This window comes from Piliocolobus tephrosceles, chromosome 13 (genome assembly GCF_002776525.5).
Source record: "Piliocolobus tephrosceles isolate RC106 chromosome 13, ASM277652v3, whole genome shotgun sequence".
In the NCBI taxonomy this organism is placed as follows: Eukaryota; Metazoa; Chordata; class Mammalia; order Primates; family Cercopithecidae; genus Piliocolobus; species Piliocolobus tephrosceles.
The window spans coordinates 60,240,230-60,262,768 of record NC_045446.1 but is presented as its reverse complement, the minus strand read 5'-3'; the positions used below and the strand labels follow the sequence as shown (position 1 = coordinate 60,262,768).

Here is a 22,539-nt window from a genome sequence, read left to right as displayed (position 1 = left end):
TTTTAGATTTGTAATAAAGTTGAGAAACTTCCTCCTTTTTTCTTTTTTTTTTTTGGAGAAGGAGTCTTGCTCTGTTACCCAGGCTGGAGTGTAGTGGCATGATCTCAGCTCACTGCAACCTCCACCTCCTGGATTCAAATAATTCCCCCTCCTTAACCTCCCGAGTAGCTGGGACTAGCACACACCACCACATCTGGCTAAATTTTTTTTTGTATTTTAGTAAAGACAGGGATTCACTATGTTGCCCAGGCTGGTCTCGAACTCTTGAGCTCAGGCAATCTACCCGCCTTGGCCTCCCAAAGTGCTAGGATTACAGGCATTAACCACCACGCCCGGCCAGCAGTTTGTATAGTTTTCATGTGTCTTTACTTATTTTATTGCACTAACTAGGACTTCTAGTACAATGTTCAGTAGGCATGGACAGAGGGGACATCCTTTCCTTTTTCCTGACCTTAGGAGGAAAGTACTCAGTCTCTCACTTCCTGATGTTAGCTATAGGAGTCGTTCTGGTTTTAGATTTGTAATAAAGTTGAGAAACTTCCTCCTTTTTTCTTTTTTTTTTTTTTGAGATGCAGTCTCATTCTCTCACCCAGGCTGGAGTGCAGTGGCACGATCTCAGCTCACTGCAAACTCTGCCTCCCTGGTTCAAGCGATTCTCCTGCCTCAGCTGGGATTACAGGCCGCCCACCACCACGCCCGGTTAATTTTTGTATTTTTAATAGATACTGGCTTTCGTCATATTGGGCAGGCTGGTTTCGAACTCCTGACCTCAGTCAGGTGCGTCCGGCAGAGAAACTTCCTCTTTATTCCTAGTTTGCTGAGAGTTTTTATCATGAAGTGTGTGAATTTTGTCATAACAGTTTTGTGCCTCAGTTGATATAATCATATGATTTTTCTTCTTTATTGATGTGGTAGATTACATAATCAATTTCCAAAGATTGAACCAGCTTGCATACATTGAATAAATTCCACTTACTTGTGGTGCACAATTTTTGTATATATTTTGTTGGATTTGTTTAACTAATGTACTGTTGATAATTTTTGCATCTGTGTTCATGAGAGATACTGGTTTTCGGTTTTCCTTTCTCATAATGTCTTTACTTGGCTTTGGATTAGGGTAATGTTGACCTCATAGAATGGGTTACAAAGTAGTCCATCTCCTTTCGTTTTCTGAACAAATTTGGGGAGAATTTTGATAATTTCCTTCTCCAACTTTTGGTAGAATTCATCAATTTACCAATAAAGCCAACTAAGCCTATTTTTAAAGTGTTGCTTAATATTTTGGAGTATTGCAGCTATCGGTTATTGATGACTAGTTAAATTCTATTGCCGTCTAAGAAAACATTTTGTATGAGTTCAGTTGTTTACATTTGTTAAAGTGTATTTTGTGGTATAGAATGTGTTATAGCTTGGTTAATTTTCCGTGTGAGCTTGAGAAGAATAGATACTTGCCTATTAGATGAAATATTCTATGAATGCCATTTAGATCAGTTGATATATAGTGTGCTGTTCGGGTACAACTATAGTGGTAATCGTTTCCTGTGACTGCTGTAAGAAATTGTCACAAACTTTGTGACTTAAAACCACATACCGGCCGGGCGCGGTGGCTCAAGCCTGTAATCGCAGCACTTTGGGAGGCCGAGACGGGTGGATCGCGAGGTCAGGAGATCGAGAACATCCTGGCTAACATGGTGAAATCCCGTCTCTACTAAAAAATACAAAAAACTAGCCGGGCGAGGTGGCGGGCGCCTGTAGTCCCACGGGAGGCTGAGGCAGGAGAATGGCGTAAACCCGGGAGGCGGAGCTTGCAGTGAGCTGAGATCCAGCCACTGCACTCCAGCCTCGGCGACAGAGCGAGACTCCGTCTCAAAAAAAAAAAAAAAAAAAAAAACACACACACACAAACAAACAAAAAAAAACACATACCAAAAAATTGTCTCATGGTTCTGAAAGCCCAGAGTCCAAAATCAGTGTACCAGCAACCACCAGAAGCTAATAGGGAAGCATGGAACGGATTACAGTAGGGACAAACATTACCAATATCCTGAGTTTGGACCTAGATTCAAGAACTGTGAGAGAATAAATCTCAGTTGTTTAAAAACCATATAGTTTGTGCTACTTTGTTACAGCAATCCCAGAAAATTAAAACGCCCACCATTTTTGACTGTTTTCTATTTACTCTACTTGTTCTTTGCTTTTTTTCCCTTGCTCTCTTTTTCTGCCCTCTTTTACTTTTAACGATTTTGTGTTATTCAATTGAGTATTTCATATTATTAAATTTTCTTTCCTCTCTTAGCTTATTAGTTATGTATTAGTAATATACATAACTAATACACATAAAGGTATATGTAAATATAAAACACATATATATTGAAATATAAAAATATTAAAAATAAACATTTTATAAATATATAAAAATATATTTTAAAAATATAAATAACACTATACATATATATATAAAGGCTTAGTGCTTGCTCTGGAGTTTGTAATACGCATTTACAGCTAATCTAAGTCTACTTACAAATAACACTATACCCCTTCACATGTAGTGCAGGTACCTTAGAGCAGAGTATTCTCAATCTTGAGTAACATTGCTGTCATCCATTTCACTTATCCATAAGCTGTAATCACCCGCTACGTTGTTGATATTATTACTTTAAACCATTATCTTATATATTACTTGAGAATAAGAAAAATAAAATATTTTATTTTACTTTTATTTCTTTTTCAGTGCTCTTTCTCTCTTTGTGAAGACCTGAATTTCAGACATATAATCTTTTCTTCCCCCGAACGTCTTTTAACATTTGTGGCAAAGTATTTCTTCATTATTGCAGGACAAAATTTCTGAATATAAAATTCTTGAATCATGGGTTTTATTCTTTCAAAACTTTAATATTTATTCCACATGCTAAACTTTTACTAATTTTAGTAGTTGTGTGTTTCTGTGTATATTTTTTGAGATCATTTACATACCTAATCATGCTATCTGTAAATAAATATAGTTAATTTTAAAATTTTCACTTTTATTTAAGATACAGGGAGTATATGTACAGGTTTGTTACATGCAAATATTGTGTGATGCTGAGGGTTTAGGATACAGATCCCATCACCTAGGTAATGAGCATAGTACCCAATCAGTAGTTTTTCAGCCCACACACACTTCCTCCCTCCCCTAGTGTAGCCTGCAGTGTCTATTACTTCCATATTTATGTCCATGTATGTTCAATATTTAGCTTCCACTTGTAAGTGAGAACATGCAGTGCTTGATTTTCAGTTCCTGTGTTAATTTGCTTAGGATTATGGCCTCCTGCTGCATCGATGTTGCAAAGAACATGATTTTATTCTTTTTTACGGCTGTGTAGTATTCCATGGTGTATATGTACCACATTTTGTTTATCCAGTCTACCATTGATGGATACCTGGGTTGATTCCATGTCTTTGCAAGCAAAAAAACAAAGTGTCCTATTAAAAATGGGCAAAATCATGAACAGACGTTTATGAAAAGGAGACATACAGGCTGCCAACAAACATATGAAAAAATACTCATCATTGCTGATAACCAGAGAAATGCAAATCAAAATCACAACAAGATACCATCTCACAACAGTCAGAATGGCTATCAATATAAAGTCAAAAGTTAAGAGATGCTAGTGAGGCTACAGAGTAATTGGAACATGTACTCTGTTGGTAGAAATGTAAATTATTTCAGCCATTGTAGAAAGCAGTCTGGAGATTTCTGAAAGAACTTAAAACAGAGCTACTGTTAGACTCAGCAATTCCACTACTCGTTATATACGCAAAGGAAAATAAATCATTCTACAAAACAAATATAGTTTTACTTCTTTTCCATGCTAGATGTCTTATTTCCTTTTATTTTTCCTTTTTTCTTTTTTGTCTTTCTTTTTTGTTGTTGTGTGTGTTTGTGTGTGTGTTTTTTTATTGCACTTGATAGAACTTCCACTACAATGTTGACCGTAATGGTGAAACCACACACACTAGTCTTTTTCTTGATTTTAGGAGGAAGTAATTCAGACTTTCACTATTAATTATGATATTAGCTGTATATTACTTATACATGTTTCTTATCGGTTTTGAGGATGTTTGTAGAGGACTATATGCTCTTGCAAACGAAGCAGGCCATTTCCCCCATTAATATTATAAATCCTGCTCTTGAAAACGAAGCAGGCCATTCCCCCATTAATATTATAAGTCCTGCTCTTGCAAATGAAGCTGGGCATTCCTCCTCTGCAAACAGGGAGGACAAAGGAGCCTACAAGACTGGCCTCAGTTGCAAATAGCAGACCCTGGGGGCTTGTTTATATGTAAACATCTTGGAAATTCAGAAGGTCAGAGAAAGGTCAGAAAAACAACAATGTGTCTTGTGACTTGGTAACATTCCACAAACGAGGGTATAAAATAAAGCAAAGCATGTCGTTCCGGGCGGCCGCCATGTTTGTCTTGTCTTGTGTTGTCTTGTGTGTTCATTCCTTTGTTTAGGAAACACGCGGACCCTAACAGATGTTCTCTTTTATTACCAGTTTGTTGAGAGGTTTTATCTGAATGGATGTTGATTTTCTTGTTGAATTGTTGGAGTCATTTACAGATTCTGGATATTAATACCTTATCAGACACATGATTTGTAACTATGCTTTCCCATTCTGTGGATTGGCTTTCCACTCTCTTCATAGTGTTTTTCGTAACTTGAGTGATTTTTTTAAAGTTTAATTTTGGTAAAGTTCTGTTTGTTTATTTTTTTCTCACATTGGCTTTACTTTTTATATCATAGCCAACAAATAGCTACCAAATCCAATGTCATGCAATTTTCCCCTTTTCTTCTAGGAGTTTTATAGCTTTAGGTCTTTGATTTATTTTTAATTATAGTGGTTATATGGTATAAGTTATCTATTTTTAATGTTATTGTAGCCATTGTATTATATTGTGCCATTTTTTGGAAACAGTTTGGTAATAAGGGTGAAGAGGTGGCAGACAGCTGAGGAATGGACCATAGAGGACAATATTTGTTTGTCCAACCTCTATTCCTTTTGATTGTTTCTTTACAATAACTTTTGAGGAACCATCACTACCCTATCTCATTCCCTGTAGTTGGTTAAAGTAGACAAAATTAGTGGCATTAGGCATGTATGTTACTCAGTTCTGGCAAATCATTATAGCCAATTCTTATATTTTTACCAAGCTTACAGTTATTATTTTACGATATATACTTGACTCAATTGGGGTCAATGGTTTGCATGCCTTAGAATTTTACTGTCATGAGTAAAAAGAGAATTTGTCTTTTCTGATGGGTATCATATCAGGGATAATAATTTAAACCAAGAGAATCAAGCTGATGCCATAATTAATCTGAAAATAAGCCAATATAATAGATATAAAATATAATTTTTAGAAGAAAAACCAGATTCTGATGACAAGATTTTAGTTTAAAAACCCAGCTATGAGTAAAATTATGCTTGACCCCTTGAATTTGTTTTTTAAAAATTTAAACCAGTTTTAGTTGGGTTTTGTCAGACATTATAACAACAAAAATGCTAATACAGGAGGTGAAACTTTTTCTGAGGATGTGAAGTCAACTGGAGGTCAATTCTTTGTTGGTATAAAGGAGGTCAGATCAGACAGCAGGGAGACCAAATACATTGGCACATACTTGTTCAAAAAAATAAAGGAAATAAAGGTCATGGTAAGAAAGAAAAGACAGCTAAAAACAGTTAAAAATGGAAACTAGTCTAGGTTAATAAAATGTTGGAATCCAGGATAAAATTTTATAGTTTCTAAGATGATGACTAAGTCGATAGTGACACTATTCTGGACAGTGGGGTGTAAATAGTTGGGAAATAGTAAGTTACATTTAAGACCTACTCAGTTACTTGCCCGTGTGGCTTGTTTCATATTGAAAAATGGATGAGATCACCTACAGTAGAGTTTAGTTGCATGTAGAGTGAGTACATGGAGGCCAGACAAACTTTTACTTGAGATGCTTGCTTGCTTTTACTCTCACGGCAACAGCACACTTCTTAAGGACTTTGATTATTAATTTTCATCATTGAACCCCTAAAGCCTGAAAAAATATCTGGCAAACATATTTTGCCATTTTGTGTCTGTTGATGTATAAAATAAAAACACAATCAACTAATGAGGTTATCTCATTAAAATGTATAAAAATATTAGAGTTTCTCCCTCTTTTTAAAATATATTCCTTCTTGAGATACTTGAAGCACCTTCCTAACTCCCTCATCTGAGTCCTCTGCAGTGGTCAGTCTGAATCTTATCTCCACACTTCGTCCCCAGTCTGTGACTATTTATTCCCACCATATCCAGGGGTACTAAGAGTTTGGAGAGGAAGGTAGATAAAACTTTGTAAGACAGGAGGGCTTATCACTCTTAAGCATTGCTAGACAAAATACAGGATGCTCAGTTTAAGTTTAATTTCAGATAAAAGAAACGTAATAGTTTTAGTATAAGAGTATCTTAAATATTGCAAAGGTCATATACATAAAACAAAAAAAGTATTGTTGATCTCAAATTCAAATTGAACTAGCCACTTTTATGTTCTAAATCTGGCAACCCTATCTTGACTTATGTTTTCTATCTTTTCCGCAGGATGTGATTGACGTCATGAAAAGGTATATGTGGGAGAGAGATATAGTCTCATTTGTCTGAAAAGAGAATTATAGTCCTGAGAGATATCTTCCTTCAATCAGAACAACATAAAAAATCACAAGGCTGGGAAACTGTATTAAATTGTCCCAAATTGCTAATCACAGATTAAAGTTTTCAACTGTAAGAAATTTAGGCGTTGGGAGGTCACAGAGTTAGGGCCAATGGAGGCCTTAGGAATAAGAGTTTGCAATATCAGAACCCCATGATTTCACTCACTTTATTCAAACCTTTGTCTCTGTTGTTTCCATATTGCATAGATGCCTGTCTTATCACAGTGAGGGTCTGCCCTCTTTATATGCCAGACTCCAAATTTTTCAGAGACAGTGCCTTTATATTTATTTTCCTCCCTGAGAATAAAATAAACAATAACTTTCTAGGTAGTGCTTTTTAGATTTCTAAAAAAATATATTCACGTCTTGAGGAACAGTGGCTTTGGTCCTGGTGCTAATATAACCTTTTCTTGTTCACATACTTTACTATCTTGTAGAAAAAATAATATTCTTGTGTCTAAAATTGCCCACCTACTTGGCAGCATCAAAGTTTTTTTAAACACATGAAAATCAGACCACTATTAATTAATTTGGTCATCATAATTTCTTCTCTCTCCAAAGAACTTGAAACCTCAGAGATTATTCTCCAAGTCTCATATTGGGATAACAGATTTTGGAAATCCTTTAGCTCTTCAATATAGGATTCCATTTTGATATCTCTCAACCACTCAGTAGACAGATTCCGTGGCCTCTTTAATGACCACCTGTCTAGGAACCCACATCTCTGGCCTCTTCCTGGTGGACCCACTGAGATGGCAATGACTTTTCTAAATATTAAATAAGTTTCTTAGAGGCACGTGATATCTTTTAAAAGCATTATTGGCTGGGTGTGGTGGCTCACGCCTATAATCCTAGCACTTTGGGAGACCGAGGTGGACGGATCACTTGATGTTAGGAGTTCAAAACCAGCCTGGCCAACATGGTGAAACCCCGTCTCTACCAAAAGTACAAAAAAATTAGCCGGATATGGTGGCAGGCACCTGTAATCCCAGCTACTTGGGAGTCTGAGGCAGGAGAATCGCTTGAACCTGGGAGGCAGAGGTTGCAGCGAACCGAGGTTGCGCCACTATACTTCAGCCTGGACGATGGAGTAAGACTGTCTCAAAACAGAAACAAACAAACAAACAAACAAAAAGCATTATTATTTTATCCAATTTCATATTCATTTTTAAGAGGTCCAGCCTGGGTGACAGAGCGAGACTCCATCTCAAAAAAAAAAGCATTATTATTTTATCTATTTTTATATTCATTTTTAAGAGGTAGAAAGCGTGAGGTTAATTATTGCATTTTATTTTATTTTATTTTTTTTTGAGGCGGAGTCTTGCTCTGTCACCCGGACTGGAGTGCAGTGGCCGGATCTCAGCTCACTGCAAGCTCCGCCTCCCGGGTTTTAGGCCATTCTCCTGCCTCAGCTTCCCGAGTAGCTGAGACTACAGGCACCCGCCACCTCGCCCAGCTAGTTTTTGTATTTTTAGTAGAGACGGGGTTTCACCGTGTTAGCCAGGATGGTCTCGATCTCCTGACCTCGTGATCCACCCGTCTCGGCCTCCCAAAGTGCTGGGATTATAGGCTTGAGCCACCGTGCCCGGCAATTATTGCATTTTAAAAGTAAGAAAGTGAACGTCTTTGAGTGAAGACCTTCCCAAGGTTACACAGAGGGGAAATGGGCAGACAGGTAGACCTGAGCACATTTCTCTGGACTCCAGTGTCAGGTGTCTCACCTCTACTGTCCTCAGGGAAGAGGGTCCAAGTGCATCAGTAAGTATGGTGAAAGGTGAAAGAGACATTGATCTTGGATGGAGAGAAATAGGGCAAAGCTGTAAAGGTTATCAATTTTTGTTACCACTAGGAGTGAAAGCTGGACACTGAAGAAGCCAAAACCTGTTTCCAAGAAACTGAAGACTGTATTTAAAGCACCAGATCTCAGTAGGATATTGCAAGTTCACAAAGGTAAGGGGATTCAGAGGAAGACTGTGAGTGTGGATTTCTTAGTATCAGGGCTCAATAGGGAAGCAGGTGGTTTTTTTAGGTTAGGATATAGGAGAGGAGGTGGGCCAGAGAAGGAGGAAAATCCTGTGTGGTAGATGTGGTCCTATCTTGGGGGAATGGCCAGGTGTCTGATTTATCCTCTCATTCACCAGTGCATAGAATCCCAGTATTCCTCTTTCCTTTCCCTACTCTGGAGAAGAGACAAGTGTCTGTACTTACTCATTTGCTTCTAACAACATCACTGAAACTTTTGTCATTTCAGAGCTGACAGATGTCCAGTGCTACTGGGGTAAGATGATATGGGGTTTTCAAATCACCTCCTTTCAGAATTGTGGTTACTATTAGAACTCATAATCTGAGTCTCATGTGTTCCTCCCCAAACATGCTTGTACCCTATAGTTCTTAGATGTCCTACTAACCTCTGACTATCAGCACAAGTTCCATTTGATATCGACACAAATTCCACTTTCAATATGTCTCTTCTCAATGCCATAAGACACACCTATCCCATATTCTTCACTTGACTGTAATTTTTTCTACAGTGGACGTGATGCTGAATCCAGACAGTGCCACTCCGAATGTTGCTGTTTCGGTGGATCAGAGACAAGTGGCAACTGTACACACCCTCACATTTAAGAATTCAAATCCACGTGATTTTTCTGCTTTTGGTGTCTTGGGCTGCCAATATTTCTCTTCAGGGAAATATTACTGGGAAGTAGATGTGTCTGGAAAGATTGCCTGGATCCTGGGCGTACACAGTAAAATAAGTAGTCCTAATAAAAGGAAGAGCTCTGGCTTTGTTTTTGATCCGAGTGTAAATTATGCAAATGTTTATTCCAAATACAGACCTCAATATGGCTACTGGGTTATAGGATTACAGAATACATGTGAATATAATGCTTTTGAGGACTCCTCCTCTGCTGATCCCAAGGTTTTGACTCTCTTTATGGCTGTGCCTCCCTGCCGTGTTGGGGTTTTCCTAAACTATGAGGCAGGCATTGTTTCATTTTTCAATGTCACAAACCATGGAGCACTCATCTACAAGTTCTCTGGATGTCGCTTTTCTCAACCTGCTTATCCGTATTTCAATCCTTGGAACTGCCTAGTCCCCATGACCCTGTGCCCACCGAGCTCCTGAGTGTTCTCATTCCCTTACCCACTTCTGCATAGTAGCCCTTGGGCTGAGACTCAGATTCTGCACCTGAGTTCATCTCCACTGAGACCATCTCTTCCTTTCTTTCCCCTTCTTTTACTTAGAATGTCTTTGTATTCATTTGCTAGGGCTTCCAAAACAAAGTATCATAGACTGCTGATTTAAACTGTAATTGTGTTGTTGTACTGTGGGCTGGAAATCCAAAATCTAGGTTTCAGCAGAGTTGGTTCTTTCTGAGGTCTGCAAGGAAGGGCTTTGTTCCATGCCTCGTCTCCTTGTAGACGGCATCTTCTTCCTGTGACTCTTCACATTGTCTGTATGTACATCTCTGTGCCCAGGTTTTCTCTTTTCATTAAGATACCAGTCATACTGGCTCAGGGCCCACCGCTAATGCCTTAATGAAATCATTAAAACATTATATTCTCCACAAAGACCTTATTTCCAAATAAGGTAATATTCGGAGGTATTGGGAATAAAAACTCCAACATATAAATTTGAGGAAGCCAGTTTAACTTGTAACAATCTTATCCTTTCTTGCAAGAGATGCTTGTACATTATTATTCCTAGTATCTTGGTTTCATTAGTAGTAAATAATATATATTTTTTGTATTTGCAAGGGAAATACATCTAATCCCTCCTATAGAAAGAATAGTATTACTGTAATTCCTTGGCAATCTCTTTTCTTCCTCATTTACTCTGCCCCTTAAAAGATTGAAGAAAGAGAAACTTGTCAACTCATATCTAGCAAAGTACGTAAGAATCTGTCACTAAATAATGTATCCTTGAGAATGTGTTGGTTTACCAGTGACACCCCATATTCATCACAAAATTAAAGCAAGAATTCCATAGTAATTTATTTACTAATAGTGGATTTTTAATGCTCAGAGTTTCTGAGGTCAAATTTTATCTTTTCACTTACAAGCTCTATGATCTTAAATAGCTTATTTAATGCTTTTGGTGTATTTTCCTCAAATTAATATTGGTGTTCAAGACCGTATCTAATTCCTCTGATAACTTTGAGAAACAAACTTTTATTAAATGTAAAGCACTTTTCTATGAATTTTAAATATAAAAATAAATATTGTTCTGATTATTACTGAAAAAATGTCAGCCATTTCAATGTCTTGGGAAACAATGTTTTGTTTTTGTTCTGTTTTCTTTTTGCTTCAATAAAACAATACTTGGCTCTACTGAAGTCTCGTTCTTCAGTTTCCAAAATCTGGCTGCAGGTAATATGAGTTTCCATATATCCAGTAAAGAAGGTCATGTCTAGGCTCAGCTGTCCTTGATAAGAGACGACCTTATGCTGTTCAGATGTTTTTCTCATAATGAAGCACTTGAGTGCACCATTTCATTTACCATCCTATGTACTTTTCTTCTTTTTTTTTTTCTTTTTTTTAAGGTCTTTTTTCAAACACAGGATGAGTAGTAGAACTACCTAGGATAGCAAAGACACAAAACATTCTTAAAGAAATATATTGTATTAGTCGGGGTTCTCCAGAGAAACAGAACAATAAGGGATATATATATATATGAGGAATTGGCTCACTTGATTATGGAGGCTAAGACTTCCCATTATCTGCCATTTGGAAGCCAGAGACCCACAAAGCTGGTGCTATAAGTCAGTGTGGCTCTGAAGTCTTAAGAACCAGGGAGCTGATGGTATAAATGCCAGTACAAAGGCAGAAAAAGATGAGGTGACATGTCTCAGCTCAAGCACTGAGGCAGGAAAAGAAGCAAATATCTTATTCCTTGACTCTTTCTCCTACTCAGATCCTTTATGGATTAGATGATGTCCAGCAACTTGGGGGAAGGCAGGCTTTGGAGAGGTAGACATTACAGAGTCCAGCAATTCAGGTGCTAATCTTTTTCAGAAACACCCTTACAAATAAAACCAGACATACTCTTAAAAATAGAACCAGAAATAATGTTTAATCTGGACACTCTATGGCCAGTCAAATTAGCATGTAAAATTAACCATCAGGTATTCATTATAAATTAGGGCAGGTTATGCCACTGTACAGAATTCACATCAAGATTTGTAGGACTTTGAAGAAAGAGGAATAGTGTGAAAGTTCCTGGCTTGAGATAGATATAAACATGGATACACATTCATATATCTATACATACAGGTATAGATACATATAATATGTATAAATATATATACACATGAACATTATCCAAGATAGTCTGTACAAATATCATAAAAAAGAGATTTTTCTTTTTTTTCTTTTTTTTTTCTGAGATGGAGTTTTGCTGTTATTGCCCAGGCTGGAATGCAATAGGATGATCTTGGCTCACTGAAACGGCACGATATCGACTCACTGCAACCTCTGCCTCCTGGGTTCAAGTGATTCTCCTGCCTTAGCCTCCCGAATAGCTGGGATTACAGGCACTTGCCACCATATCCGGCTAATTTTTTTTTTTTTTTTTTTTTGTATTTTTAGTAGAGATAGGGCTTCGCCATGTTGGCTAGGCTGGTCTCGAACTGCTGACCTCAGGTGATTCGCATACCTTGGCCTCCCAAAGTGCTGGGATTACAGGTGTGAGCTACCGTGCCTGGCCAAGGATAAATTTATATAAAGGGGTTGAAGGAATTGATAAACTGTTAGAGTTTTCCTGATGGTCTCAAAGATATTGAGTAGAAGAGGCAGGATTAGTACCAGGCCTGTGTTACTAAGCACCTGTGCTCACTCCTCTGCACCACACCACCATGGAGAAGGCAGCAGCCGATTTCCCAGGAGATGGGGACAGAAGGGGGAACCCAGGAAATGCTGATCTGCAGGAGTTTTAAGAAAAACTTTAGGTGCCATCAAATGTAATTTGATATTCTGAATACATATAGTCATAAATGAGCAATAAAGACATGGAAGCACTTTATGACAAGTATGCTATTGCAGATAACATAAAGAAAATGTTCCCTCCCTTTGGTGTAGAGGATGAACATTATAATTGAATGGTTACAAACTTGCATTCTGAAAACAGTTGGAATTTTACATAATGATGACACAGCCACCTAGTGGCCCTTATAAGACCTACCTGGCAGTGATATTATGAGAATTAAATAACAGTATATTTGTAACAACTTCTGCTATTTTATGGAACATATGCACTGACACAGAGTGGTATACATTATTTTTTTCTTGGATTCTTTTCTCTGACTTGAGATAAATAATTTTAAGAATGCATATTAATTTACTTTTGAAACAATTAACTCTGTTTTAAGAAACAGAATAATCTGAGTAAAGGATCACAGTCCTTAACATTTTCAATTCAATTATAAATAAATATTGTATTATTGTACAGTATTTTACCCATGCACGTAAAAGTTGCATTAGCTTTCTTTGCTGCATAAAAATAGGCTATTGCAAATTTAGTAGCAAGATAAATGTAAGATAACATTTGTTATCTTACAGTATTTGCAGATCAGAAGTCTAGACCCAGCTTAAATCGGGTTTCTCCTTCACGGTCTCTCCATAATGAACTCACAGTGCCAGCTGGGATGAGTCTTCATGTGAAGGTTGGAGTAGGGAAGGATCCATTTTCAAGCTAACTTAGGTTATTAGTAGAATTCAGTTCCTTGCTTGTGTAGGACCTAGGCCCTCTGATCCTGAAGACTGCCTGAAGTTTCTTGCTACATGAACCTCTTAACAGGTGGTTCACACTATGGTTGTTGCCTCTTCAAGGCCACAGGAGAAGGAGACTATTCCAGTGAGAAGGCCTTACATAATATAAGACAACCATGGTAGTAACATCCCACAACTTTTGCCACATACCATTGATTATAAGGAATTCAGAAATTTTGCCCACTCTAAAAGGGAAGAAATTGCGTAAAGGCATGAGTATAAAGAGGTGGAAATTAGTGGGTGTCTGTTCGTTACAGAGGGCTTGGAGAAAGCTAGTGAAACAGTTCTCTAGCCACTGCTTAGGGCCCTAAGGGAATAGGCAGTGGGCTTCTGCAATAAATAAAAGTAGGCTTCTGCAAGCCATGTTAACTCTACTCAGGTCTCTGGCCCTGATAAATACCCTGTAGTGCAGCAAGTTGTTGCAACTTCAAAGGAAAGAAAAGGTGAGATCACTTTGCCCAGCAGCCCTAAAGAGACCTTAGTTTTTCTCCACTCCAGAATTAAAAAGCACAAACCATATGATCATTTAAATCAATGCAGAAAAAGCTATCAATAAAGTCTAACATTCCTTCATGATAAAAACCCTGAACAGATTTGGCATCAAAGAAACATATCTCAAAATAATAAGGGCCATCTATAGAAACCCCACAGCCAACATTATACTGAATGGGCAGAAGTTGGAAGCATTTCCGTTGAAAACTGGAACAAGACAAAGATGGCTATTTCAGGACTCCTATTTGATGTTAATACTGGAAGTCCTAGCCAGAGAAGTCAGACAAGACAAAGAAATAAAATGAATTCAAATAGGAAAAGAAGTCAAATTATCTCTCTTCACTGATGATGTGATTCCATACTATGAAACCCTTAAGACTTGGCCAAAAGGCTACTAGAACAGACAAATAATTTTAGCAAGATTTCAGGATACAAAACCAATGTACAAAAATCGGTGACATTTCTATACGACAAGAATATCCAGGTTGAGAGTCACATTAATAACACAATCCCATTTACAATAGCCACAAAGAAAATAAAATACCTTGGAATACAGCTAAGCAAAGAGGTGAAAGATGTCCACAAGGAGAGCTACAAAACATTGCTGATAGAAATCAGCAGATTTCAAGAGATGACACAAATAAATGGAAAAACATTCTATGCTCATGGATTGGAAGAATAATGGTCATTGAAATTGCCATACTCCCTGAATAAATTTACAGATTCAACACTATTCCCATCAAACTACCAACATCTTTCTTTACAGAATAGCCAAAGAAATTCTAAGCCAAAAAAAAAAAAAAAAAAAAAAAAAAAAAAAAGCTGGAGGCATCACGTAATCTGACTTCTAACTACATAATAAGGCTGCAGTAACCAAAACAGCATGGTACTGGCACAAAAATGGACACATAGATCAATGGAACCAAATAGAAAACTCAGAAATAAAGCCACACATCAAAAACCATCTGATCTTCACAAAGCCTGACAGAAAAAAAAAGCAATGAGAAAGAACTCCTTATTCAATAATGTGCCGGGATAACTGGCTAACCATGTGCAGGAGAATGAAACTGGACACTTAACTTTTACCATATAAAAAATTAATTCAAGATGGATTAAAGGCTGGGTGCCATGGCTCTTGCTTATAATCCCAGCACTTTGGGAGGCTTAGGCAGGAGGATTGCTTGAGCCCAGGAGTTTCAGACCAGCCTGGGCAACATAACAAGACCCCATCTCTACAAAAATTTTAAAAATTAGTCAGAGTTGGTATCATGCACCTGTAGTCCAAGCTACTAGGGAAACTGAGGTAGGAGGATCACTCAAACCTGGGAGGTTGAGGCTGCAGAGAGCTGTAATTGTACCATTGAACTCTAGCCTGAGTGACAGAGAAAGACCCTGTCTCAAAAAAAGAGGAGATAAAGATTTAAATGTAAGATCTCAAACTATAAATATCCTAGAAGAAAACTAAAGAAATACCCTTGTTGACATCAGCATTGGCAAAAAATTTTTGGCTAAGTCCCACAAAACAATTGTAACAAAACAAAAATTGACAAGTGGGACCTACAGAGCTTCTGCACAGCAAAAGAAACTGTCAATGGAGTAAGCAGGCAACCTGCAGAATGGGAAAAAATATTTGCAAACTATGCATCTGAGAAAGGTCTAGTACCCAAAATCCATAATAAATTTAAACAAATCAACAAGCGAAAAACAAATAGCCAAAATAAAAAGGGGAAAAAGATGTGCACAGACACTTCTCAAAATAATACATACAAGCAGCCAACAAGCATATGAAAAAATGCTCAATATCACTAATTATCAGAGAAATACATATCAAAACCACAATGAGATACCACCTCACAGTCATCTGAATGGCTATTCTTAAAAAGTCCAAAAGCAAAATAAAAACAAAAACAAAACAAAACAAAACAAAAACGAAAACAAAACTAACAAAAAAAAGCCCCAACAGATCTGACAAGGTTGCAGAGAAAGGAGAACATTTGTACGCTGTTGGTGGGAATGTAAATTAGTTCAGCCACTGTAGAAAGCAGCTTGGAGATTTCTCAAAGAATTTAAAACAGAGCTACCATTGGACCCAGCAATCCCATTACTGTGTATATACTCAAAAGGAAAATAGATCATTATACCAAAAAGACACATGCATTCAAATGTTCATTGCTGTGCTATTTATAATAGCAGACATGTAATCAACCTAGGTACCTATCAATGGTAGATTAGATAAAGAAAATGTGGAATACTATGCAGCCATAAGAAATGATGATATCATGTCCTTTGCTGCAACATGAGCTGGGTGCTATACTCCAAAGCAAATTAATGCAAGAACAGAAAACTAAATGCTGCATGTTCTTCCTTATAAGTGGGAGGCCAGCACTGAGCACACATTTACATAAATAAGGAAACAATAGACACTGTGGACTACTAGAGGGGGCAGGTAGCGGGGGAGATATGAGCTGAAAAGCTACCTGTTGGGTACTATATTCCCACCTGGGTGCAATATGCCAAGTAGCAAACCTGCATATGTGCCCCCTTTATCTAAAATAAATGTTTAATTAAAAAAAAATTAGAGCAATAAGTGTGGAAAATATATTTTACAAATGATGAAACTATGCAGAATAATGTCCTCCAGTAGAAATTGTCATCTCAAACCCCAGAACCTGTGATTATGTTGGGTTACATGGCAAAAGAGAATCATCAGATGAAATTTAGATGAAATTAATTGATAAACCGTAAACTAATGTATAAACCAGAGATTATCCTGGTTTATTGGATGGCTCAGATACAATCATAAGAGTTCTTAAAAGCAGAAGAGGCCTGTAGTCCCAGCTACTCGGGAGGCTGAGGCAGGAGAATCACTTAAACCCTGGAGGTAGAGGTTGCAGTGAGCCGAGATCACACCACTGCACTCCAGCCTGGGCGACAGAGCGAGACTCCATCACAAAAAAAAAAAAAAAAAGAAAAAAAAAAAAGGAAAAAAAAAAAACCAGCAGAAGAGGAAGTGAGAATGAGGAAGTCAGTGGAAAATATGACTTAAAATGTGGCAGAAATGTAGAAGTAATGTTGCTGACTTTGAAGAGGAAAGAAAGGAGCTTCTAGAGGCTGGAAAAGCAAGGAATCAAATTTTCTTCTAGTTTTTTTCCAAAAGACATGCAGTTTTCCATACACCTTGCTTTTAGTCCAATGAGACTCATGCCAGACTCCTGAACTACAAAGCTATAGTTCATGATACATTTGTGTCATTTTAAGCTGTGAAGTTTGTGGTAATTTTTCATAGTGAGTATAGGACGCTGATATATTCTGCTTCTAAAAACGGGAGGTATTTGTATGTTTTAAGAACATATGAACATTTTAATCCATTATTGAGGAAACCAAAAGAGGCTATATTAATGAGAAGATATATGACTTTAAAATATTTATAGTATGAATATACAGTATTATAAACATAGCAAATATTTCTATATTGACAAAAAGATTCAGTGCAATCTAAAAGCTTGTGTGTGTGTGTGTGTGTGTGTTGCCAATTAAGAACTGCTTATGAAACTTTCTTGGCAATGCTAAGTACCAAGAATGGCTAAAAAATAAATAAAAATAAATAATTGGAGGGTTTACCTTCCAAAATCAAGTATATAGAAAATCTCAGTTGTATTTGTATAGTATTGGTGCAAGTTTACACAAATACACTAATTAAAGAATACTGAACATACAGAAAACTTCTTATGCTTTTGAGAATTCTATCTGAACTGAGTTTGATTTGTCTTAGGCTGAATCCCCTAGGAATCTGATATCCACAGGTTACTACTGAAACCCCAAGATACATTCCATCTCAAGGGAAAATAGTTAATACGGTTAGTCCTATCCCTTTTGTGGGAATAGAAAATGGAGGGGCTCTGATAACCTGTCATTTTCTGGGAACATGAGAAAATGCATAAATATTTTCATTTTACCCCTTAATAGAATTTTCATCAGCCTAAAGCTTTTACTTGCATCCTTCTAAATAGATACTTCCTACTAACGCTGTGAACCAGAAGAAAAGACTTGAGCCCGGTAAGTAGAAAACTGCCGGCAATTAACAAGAAGAAAAACCCTACACTGGCTCTTTGATTTTTTTTTTTTTTTTTTTGTCGCCCTGGCTGGAATGCAGTGGCCGGATCTCAGCTCACTGCAAGCTCCGCCTCCCAGGTTTACGCCATTCTCCTGCCTCAGCCTCCTGAGTAGTTGGGACTACAGGCGCCCGCCACCTCGCCCGGCTAGTTTTTTGTATTTTTTAGTAGAGACGGGGTTTCAGCGGGTTAGCCAGGATGGTCTCGATCTCCTGACCTTGTGATCCGCCCGTCTCGGCCTCCCAAAGTGCTGGGATTACAGGCTTGAGCCACCGCGCCCGGCCGGCTCTTTGATTTTGTAAAATAACAGAGCCTTTACTTTAATCAATGTTCAAATAGAGATTGTGTCCTAGAGGACATGGCCCTGGGAGAAATAGGTTTTTATGACATCAATGATTCTATTATAAGGAGATAAATAATGGTAAGAGAATATTGATTTCACGTGTAGACCAGCTAATGTGACCAGTGGTGCAAAAGGGAACTCAGAAGAAAAGAGGGACTGGGTGTTGTGGTGCATCCCTTTAATCCCAGCACTTTGGGAGGTTGAGGTGGGTGGATTGCACCAGCTCAGGAGTTTGAGACTAGCCTGGGCCACATGGTGAGACCTCGTCTCTAAAAAAAATACAACAATTTTCTAGGCATAGTGATACATATCTGTAGCCCCAGCTACTTGGGAGGCTGACATGGGAGGATTGCTTGAGCCTGGGAGGCAGAGGCTGCAGTGAGCTAAAAGAGCTCTTTGGGTAGAAGAAATGAGATCAGAGTAGGATTTGACTGAACCAACAAACCTTAGTTTGGATGTTTTCTTTTGGCTTTCCTTCATAGTTTTAATAACTAGTTATTAATTTTTCTCACCTTTAAATGTATTCCCTGTAACCCCGATGAAATGTGCTTCCTTTCTGGAGGCAGTGAATCAGTGCTCCAAGAAGCTGAGCGCAAATTAGCATAAATTATAGAGACATTGTGTTTTTTTTTCACAGTTTGTTTTAGTCTACTACTTTTTAGACCACAAGAGATCATGTGACCACCAATTTAGGGAGGACTTCATGAAGACTCCGCTGCTATGTGTTATCCCCATAAACTGCATGCCAGTAGGAGTTCAGTCTGAATCAGACCAGGAGATGTAACTTGGAACAGACTTTCATTCAGAGGATTGACTTTTGGCAGTGAGAGCTAGTCACATGTCTCCTAGGAAAATATTATACGCCCACTTCAGCTAATTAATGACTGTCAGGGACAAAAGTAAGGGAGGGAAGCTCACCTATGTAAAGCTTTGACTAGGGACTTGGCAGATGTCACTAAATCCTACTTGGGTTGATCTGCTCTTCCTTATGAAGAAGGCTACAGATCCTCACCAAACAATAGTACAGAGCTGGCGTGATATTGCACAAAATCCACTCTTTCCTTAAAAGCTTTTTGAAGCACTTTGTAAATTTGTTGGGGAAGGTAAGACCCAAACCATGGCTTATGTTCTGGGGTGCCTCTCTAATGTTGCGGTCCCCGGTATCATGCCCCTGATTCTTTCCTTTTCAAAAGTACTCTATAAAATAGGTCACACTAGCAAAGTTAAAAGTCAAAGGGTGTTTTCAGTGCAAAAGCTGCCTTCAAGAGCGGGCTCTGTTTAGTACAAAGCTGGAGATTCGCACAGATGAGGTCCAAGCACTGGCAAGCCAGAACTGAAAACACTGGGGTAAAACTTCTTTTCTTTATTTCATCTTTAGAAGGTATGAATCTGCTCTGCTAGACTTTGCCTAGGACTAATTCCCTTGGTGTTTTCTGTTATGAAGGCATTGTCAGACTCATGGAGAGGTAAAGTGGTCTCCTTTACTAACATCAGAGATCCTCCAGAGTTTAGGACATTGACTTTCAAGTCCTAAATTATGCTCTGAACTCACTGCTCTCTGCTTGAGTCAGAGTAATGTTGTTCACTTGTCCTTTGTGTTTTCTGATACATACATTTTCTCATATTAACGTTCCAGTAAACATGCGTTCTGAACCATATTTCAATCCCTATGAAATGAAACTCTACCAAAACACACAGCATTGGAATCTGCCTTTTCTTTTTTCTTCCCTTTTTGTTGATTTTTCTTTTGTTTTATGCACATTCTTCAGTTTATCAGACCCATTGTCTGAAACATATTTGCTCTATAAAAGTCAGTTGCTCCCCTTTTCTCAGAGCTCATCGTCATCCAGCTTGATATTTTAAATATTTTTATTATTCTCTCTCTCCCTTCCGTGTCTCCCTACTCCTTCTCCTTATACTTGTTTTTTTCCTGTCTTTAAAACCTAAGTCTATCCTTAATAATCTGCATTGAAAAAGAAAAATGGTTAATTATGTTTAATCATATGAAATTGCTGACCTACAAAAATAAAACCATTTCATAGATTTATTAGTAAATATCTAAAGAAATGAGGTGAGTCTGATGCCAAAGAGAAGGGCAAATGAAGGGTCTGAGGCCAAGAGAAGGGTCAGTTTTAGAGGTGCCAGCTCTTCCTGGGACAGGAGGTGCTTCAGTGTGGTTACACTGGATGTGACAGTTGCAGCCCCCAACAATGTTCAACACTGGCAGTGAACTGTAGGTTTTGCAGCCCATTCTGACAGTTGGTTTGTATTCAGGGCTCAAGAATCAGTGGATCCCAGACTGAAGAGACCATGTATAACTTGAGTTGTTATAACTCCCGTTCCTTTGTCTTTGTTGGAATACCTGGCCTGGAGAAGTTCCACATGTGGATTGGGATTCCCTTTTGTATCATCTATGTTGTGGCTGTTGTGGGCAATTGCATCCTTCTCTACCTCATTGCAGTTGAGCACAGCCTTCATGAGCCCATGTTTTTCTTCCTCTCTATGCTGGCCACCACAGACCTCATCTTGTCCACTGCCACGGTGCCCAAACTACTCAGTAACTTCTGGATTGGCTCCCAAGAAATAACCTTTTCTGGTTGTCTAACTCAGATGTTCTTCCTCCACTTCAGCTTTGTGGTGGACTCAGCCATTCTGCTGGCCATGGCATTTGATCGTTATGTGGCCATCTGCTTCCCCTTGAGATATAGCGCCATCCTGACTCCGCAAGTGATCATCAAGCTTATGGTGAGCATTGTTGTGAGAAGCTTCTCCATCATCCTACCAGACGTTTTCCTGCTAAAACGGTTACCCTTTTGCAGGACACATATCATCCCTCACACCTACTGTGAGCACATAGGTGTTGCTCAGCTTTCATCTGCAGACATCTCCATCAACATCTGGTATGGGTTTGCTGTACCTCTCATGACTGTCATCTCAGATGTGATCTTCATTGCTGTTTCCTATGCCTTCATCCTTTGTGCTGTATTCCAACTCTCATCCCAGGGTGCCCGCCAAAAAGCCCTCAGCACCTGTGGTTCCCATGTCTGTGTCATCCTCATGTTTTACACCCCTGCCTTCTTCTCCATCCTTGCTCATCGCTTTGGGCACAGTGTCCCTCAAAATGTGCTTATCCTGTTTGCCAACCTCTATGTGGCCATCCCTCCTGCTCTAAATCCTATTGTTTATGGAATGAAGACAAAGCAGACACAGGACAAATTTATTCTCCTCTTCTCTTTGAAGAAGTCACAATGAGTGGACACAGAAGGAGAAATGTATGTAAAATTGATTTGGTGAAATTTTGTGTAACATAGGACAACATAAAGATAAAGCTATAACTCTTATTAATTTGAAATTTCAGCATTCTACCTATGTGCAAAGTATAGGCAAGAGGGAGAGGGGAGAGACAAAAATCTTATAAACTTCTAGAAAATAGAGGACTTCTTTGGTTTAGTTTTTTTCACCACTTTGTGAAGAAGCTGACGACGAATACAGTAGAGCACTAAAACTAAAGCTTATATCTTTCCTAATGCTAATCTTAATATATTTGAAGGATGCATATTTTCTAACATGGAAATTCAACCCCGTGTTTCTCAGCTTGTGAATTAAAGGTAAAGCCTCTTGCCTTCCCTTGTTGAGTAGTTATCAATCCTCTCTACTATAATTCTCAAACATATGGCTTCACACTTCTTTAGTCCAGATTCTATACATTATTAATGTTTCCTTCTGTGCCCTTTACTTTCTCCCCTTATCCATCTCTTATTATATAGAGTTGCTTATATTTTGTATATTTAATTGTGTGTTCCAAGAAAATTCCAACTTTGGTTTTTCATAACCCTAGACCTGTATTTTATAAGTATTTATATATTTAATTAAGAAAATAATTATGAGAGGGTAATATTAGTTAATTCGGTTTATAGATGAAGAAGCCAAAACATAAAGATTGCAGAAAGGTAATTAATAGATCTATAGGATCTAAATCCAGGTCTGAATGATTCCAGACTCTAAACTCCTTAGCCAATAACTTTCTGAGTATCTACTCACAAAAATGGTTTTCAAGCTCCTTAAACTTAATTTCTCCAAAATTTACATAGAAACGTAC

The 22,539-nt window shown here is 38.0% G+C and overlaps 2 protein-coding genes across 2 annotated transcripts in view; both read left to right on the top strand.

Annotated features, from left to right (window-relative positions):
- Positions 1-11,057, top strand: part of TRIM22 (tripartite motif containing 22) — a 21,800-nt gene extending 10,743 nt beyond the window's left edge. Inside the window, exons 5-8 of the mRNA XM_023209627.1 lie at positions 6,616-6,638; positions 8,575-8,675; positions 8,977-9,003; positions 9,257-11,057. Of these exons, the coding sequence (XP_023065395.1) occupies positions 6,616-6,638; positions 8,575-8,675; positions 8,977-9,003; positions 9,257-9,852 (747 nt within the window). The 3' untranslated portion in view covers positions 9,853-11,057. The remainder of the gene's footprint in view (positions 1-6,615; positions 6,639-8,574; positions 8,676-8,976; positions 9,004-9,256) is intronic.
- Positions 11,058-20,750: 9,693 nt separating this feature from the next.
- On the top strand, positions 20,751-21,692 carry LOC111540947 (olfactory receptor 52H1-like). Its single transcript, XM_023209628.1, has one exon. It carries the CDS (start codon positions 20,751-20,753, stop codon positions 21,690-21,692), a length of 942 nt encoding a protein of 313 aa, XP_023065396.1.
- Positions 21,693-22,539: the final 847 nt, after the last annotated feature.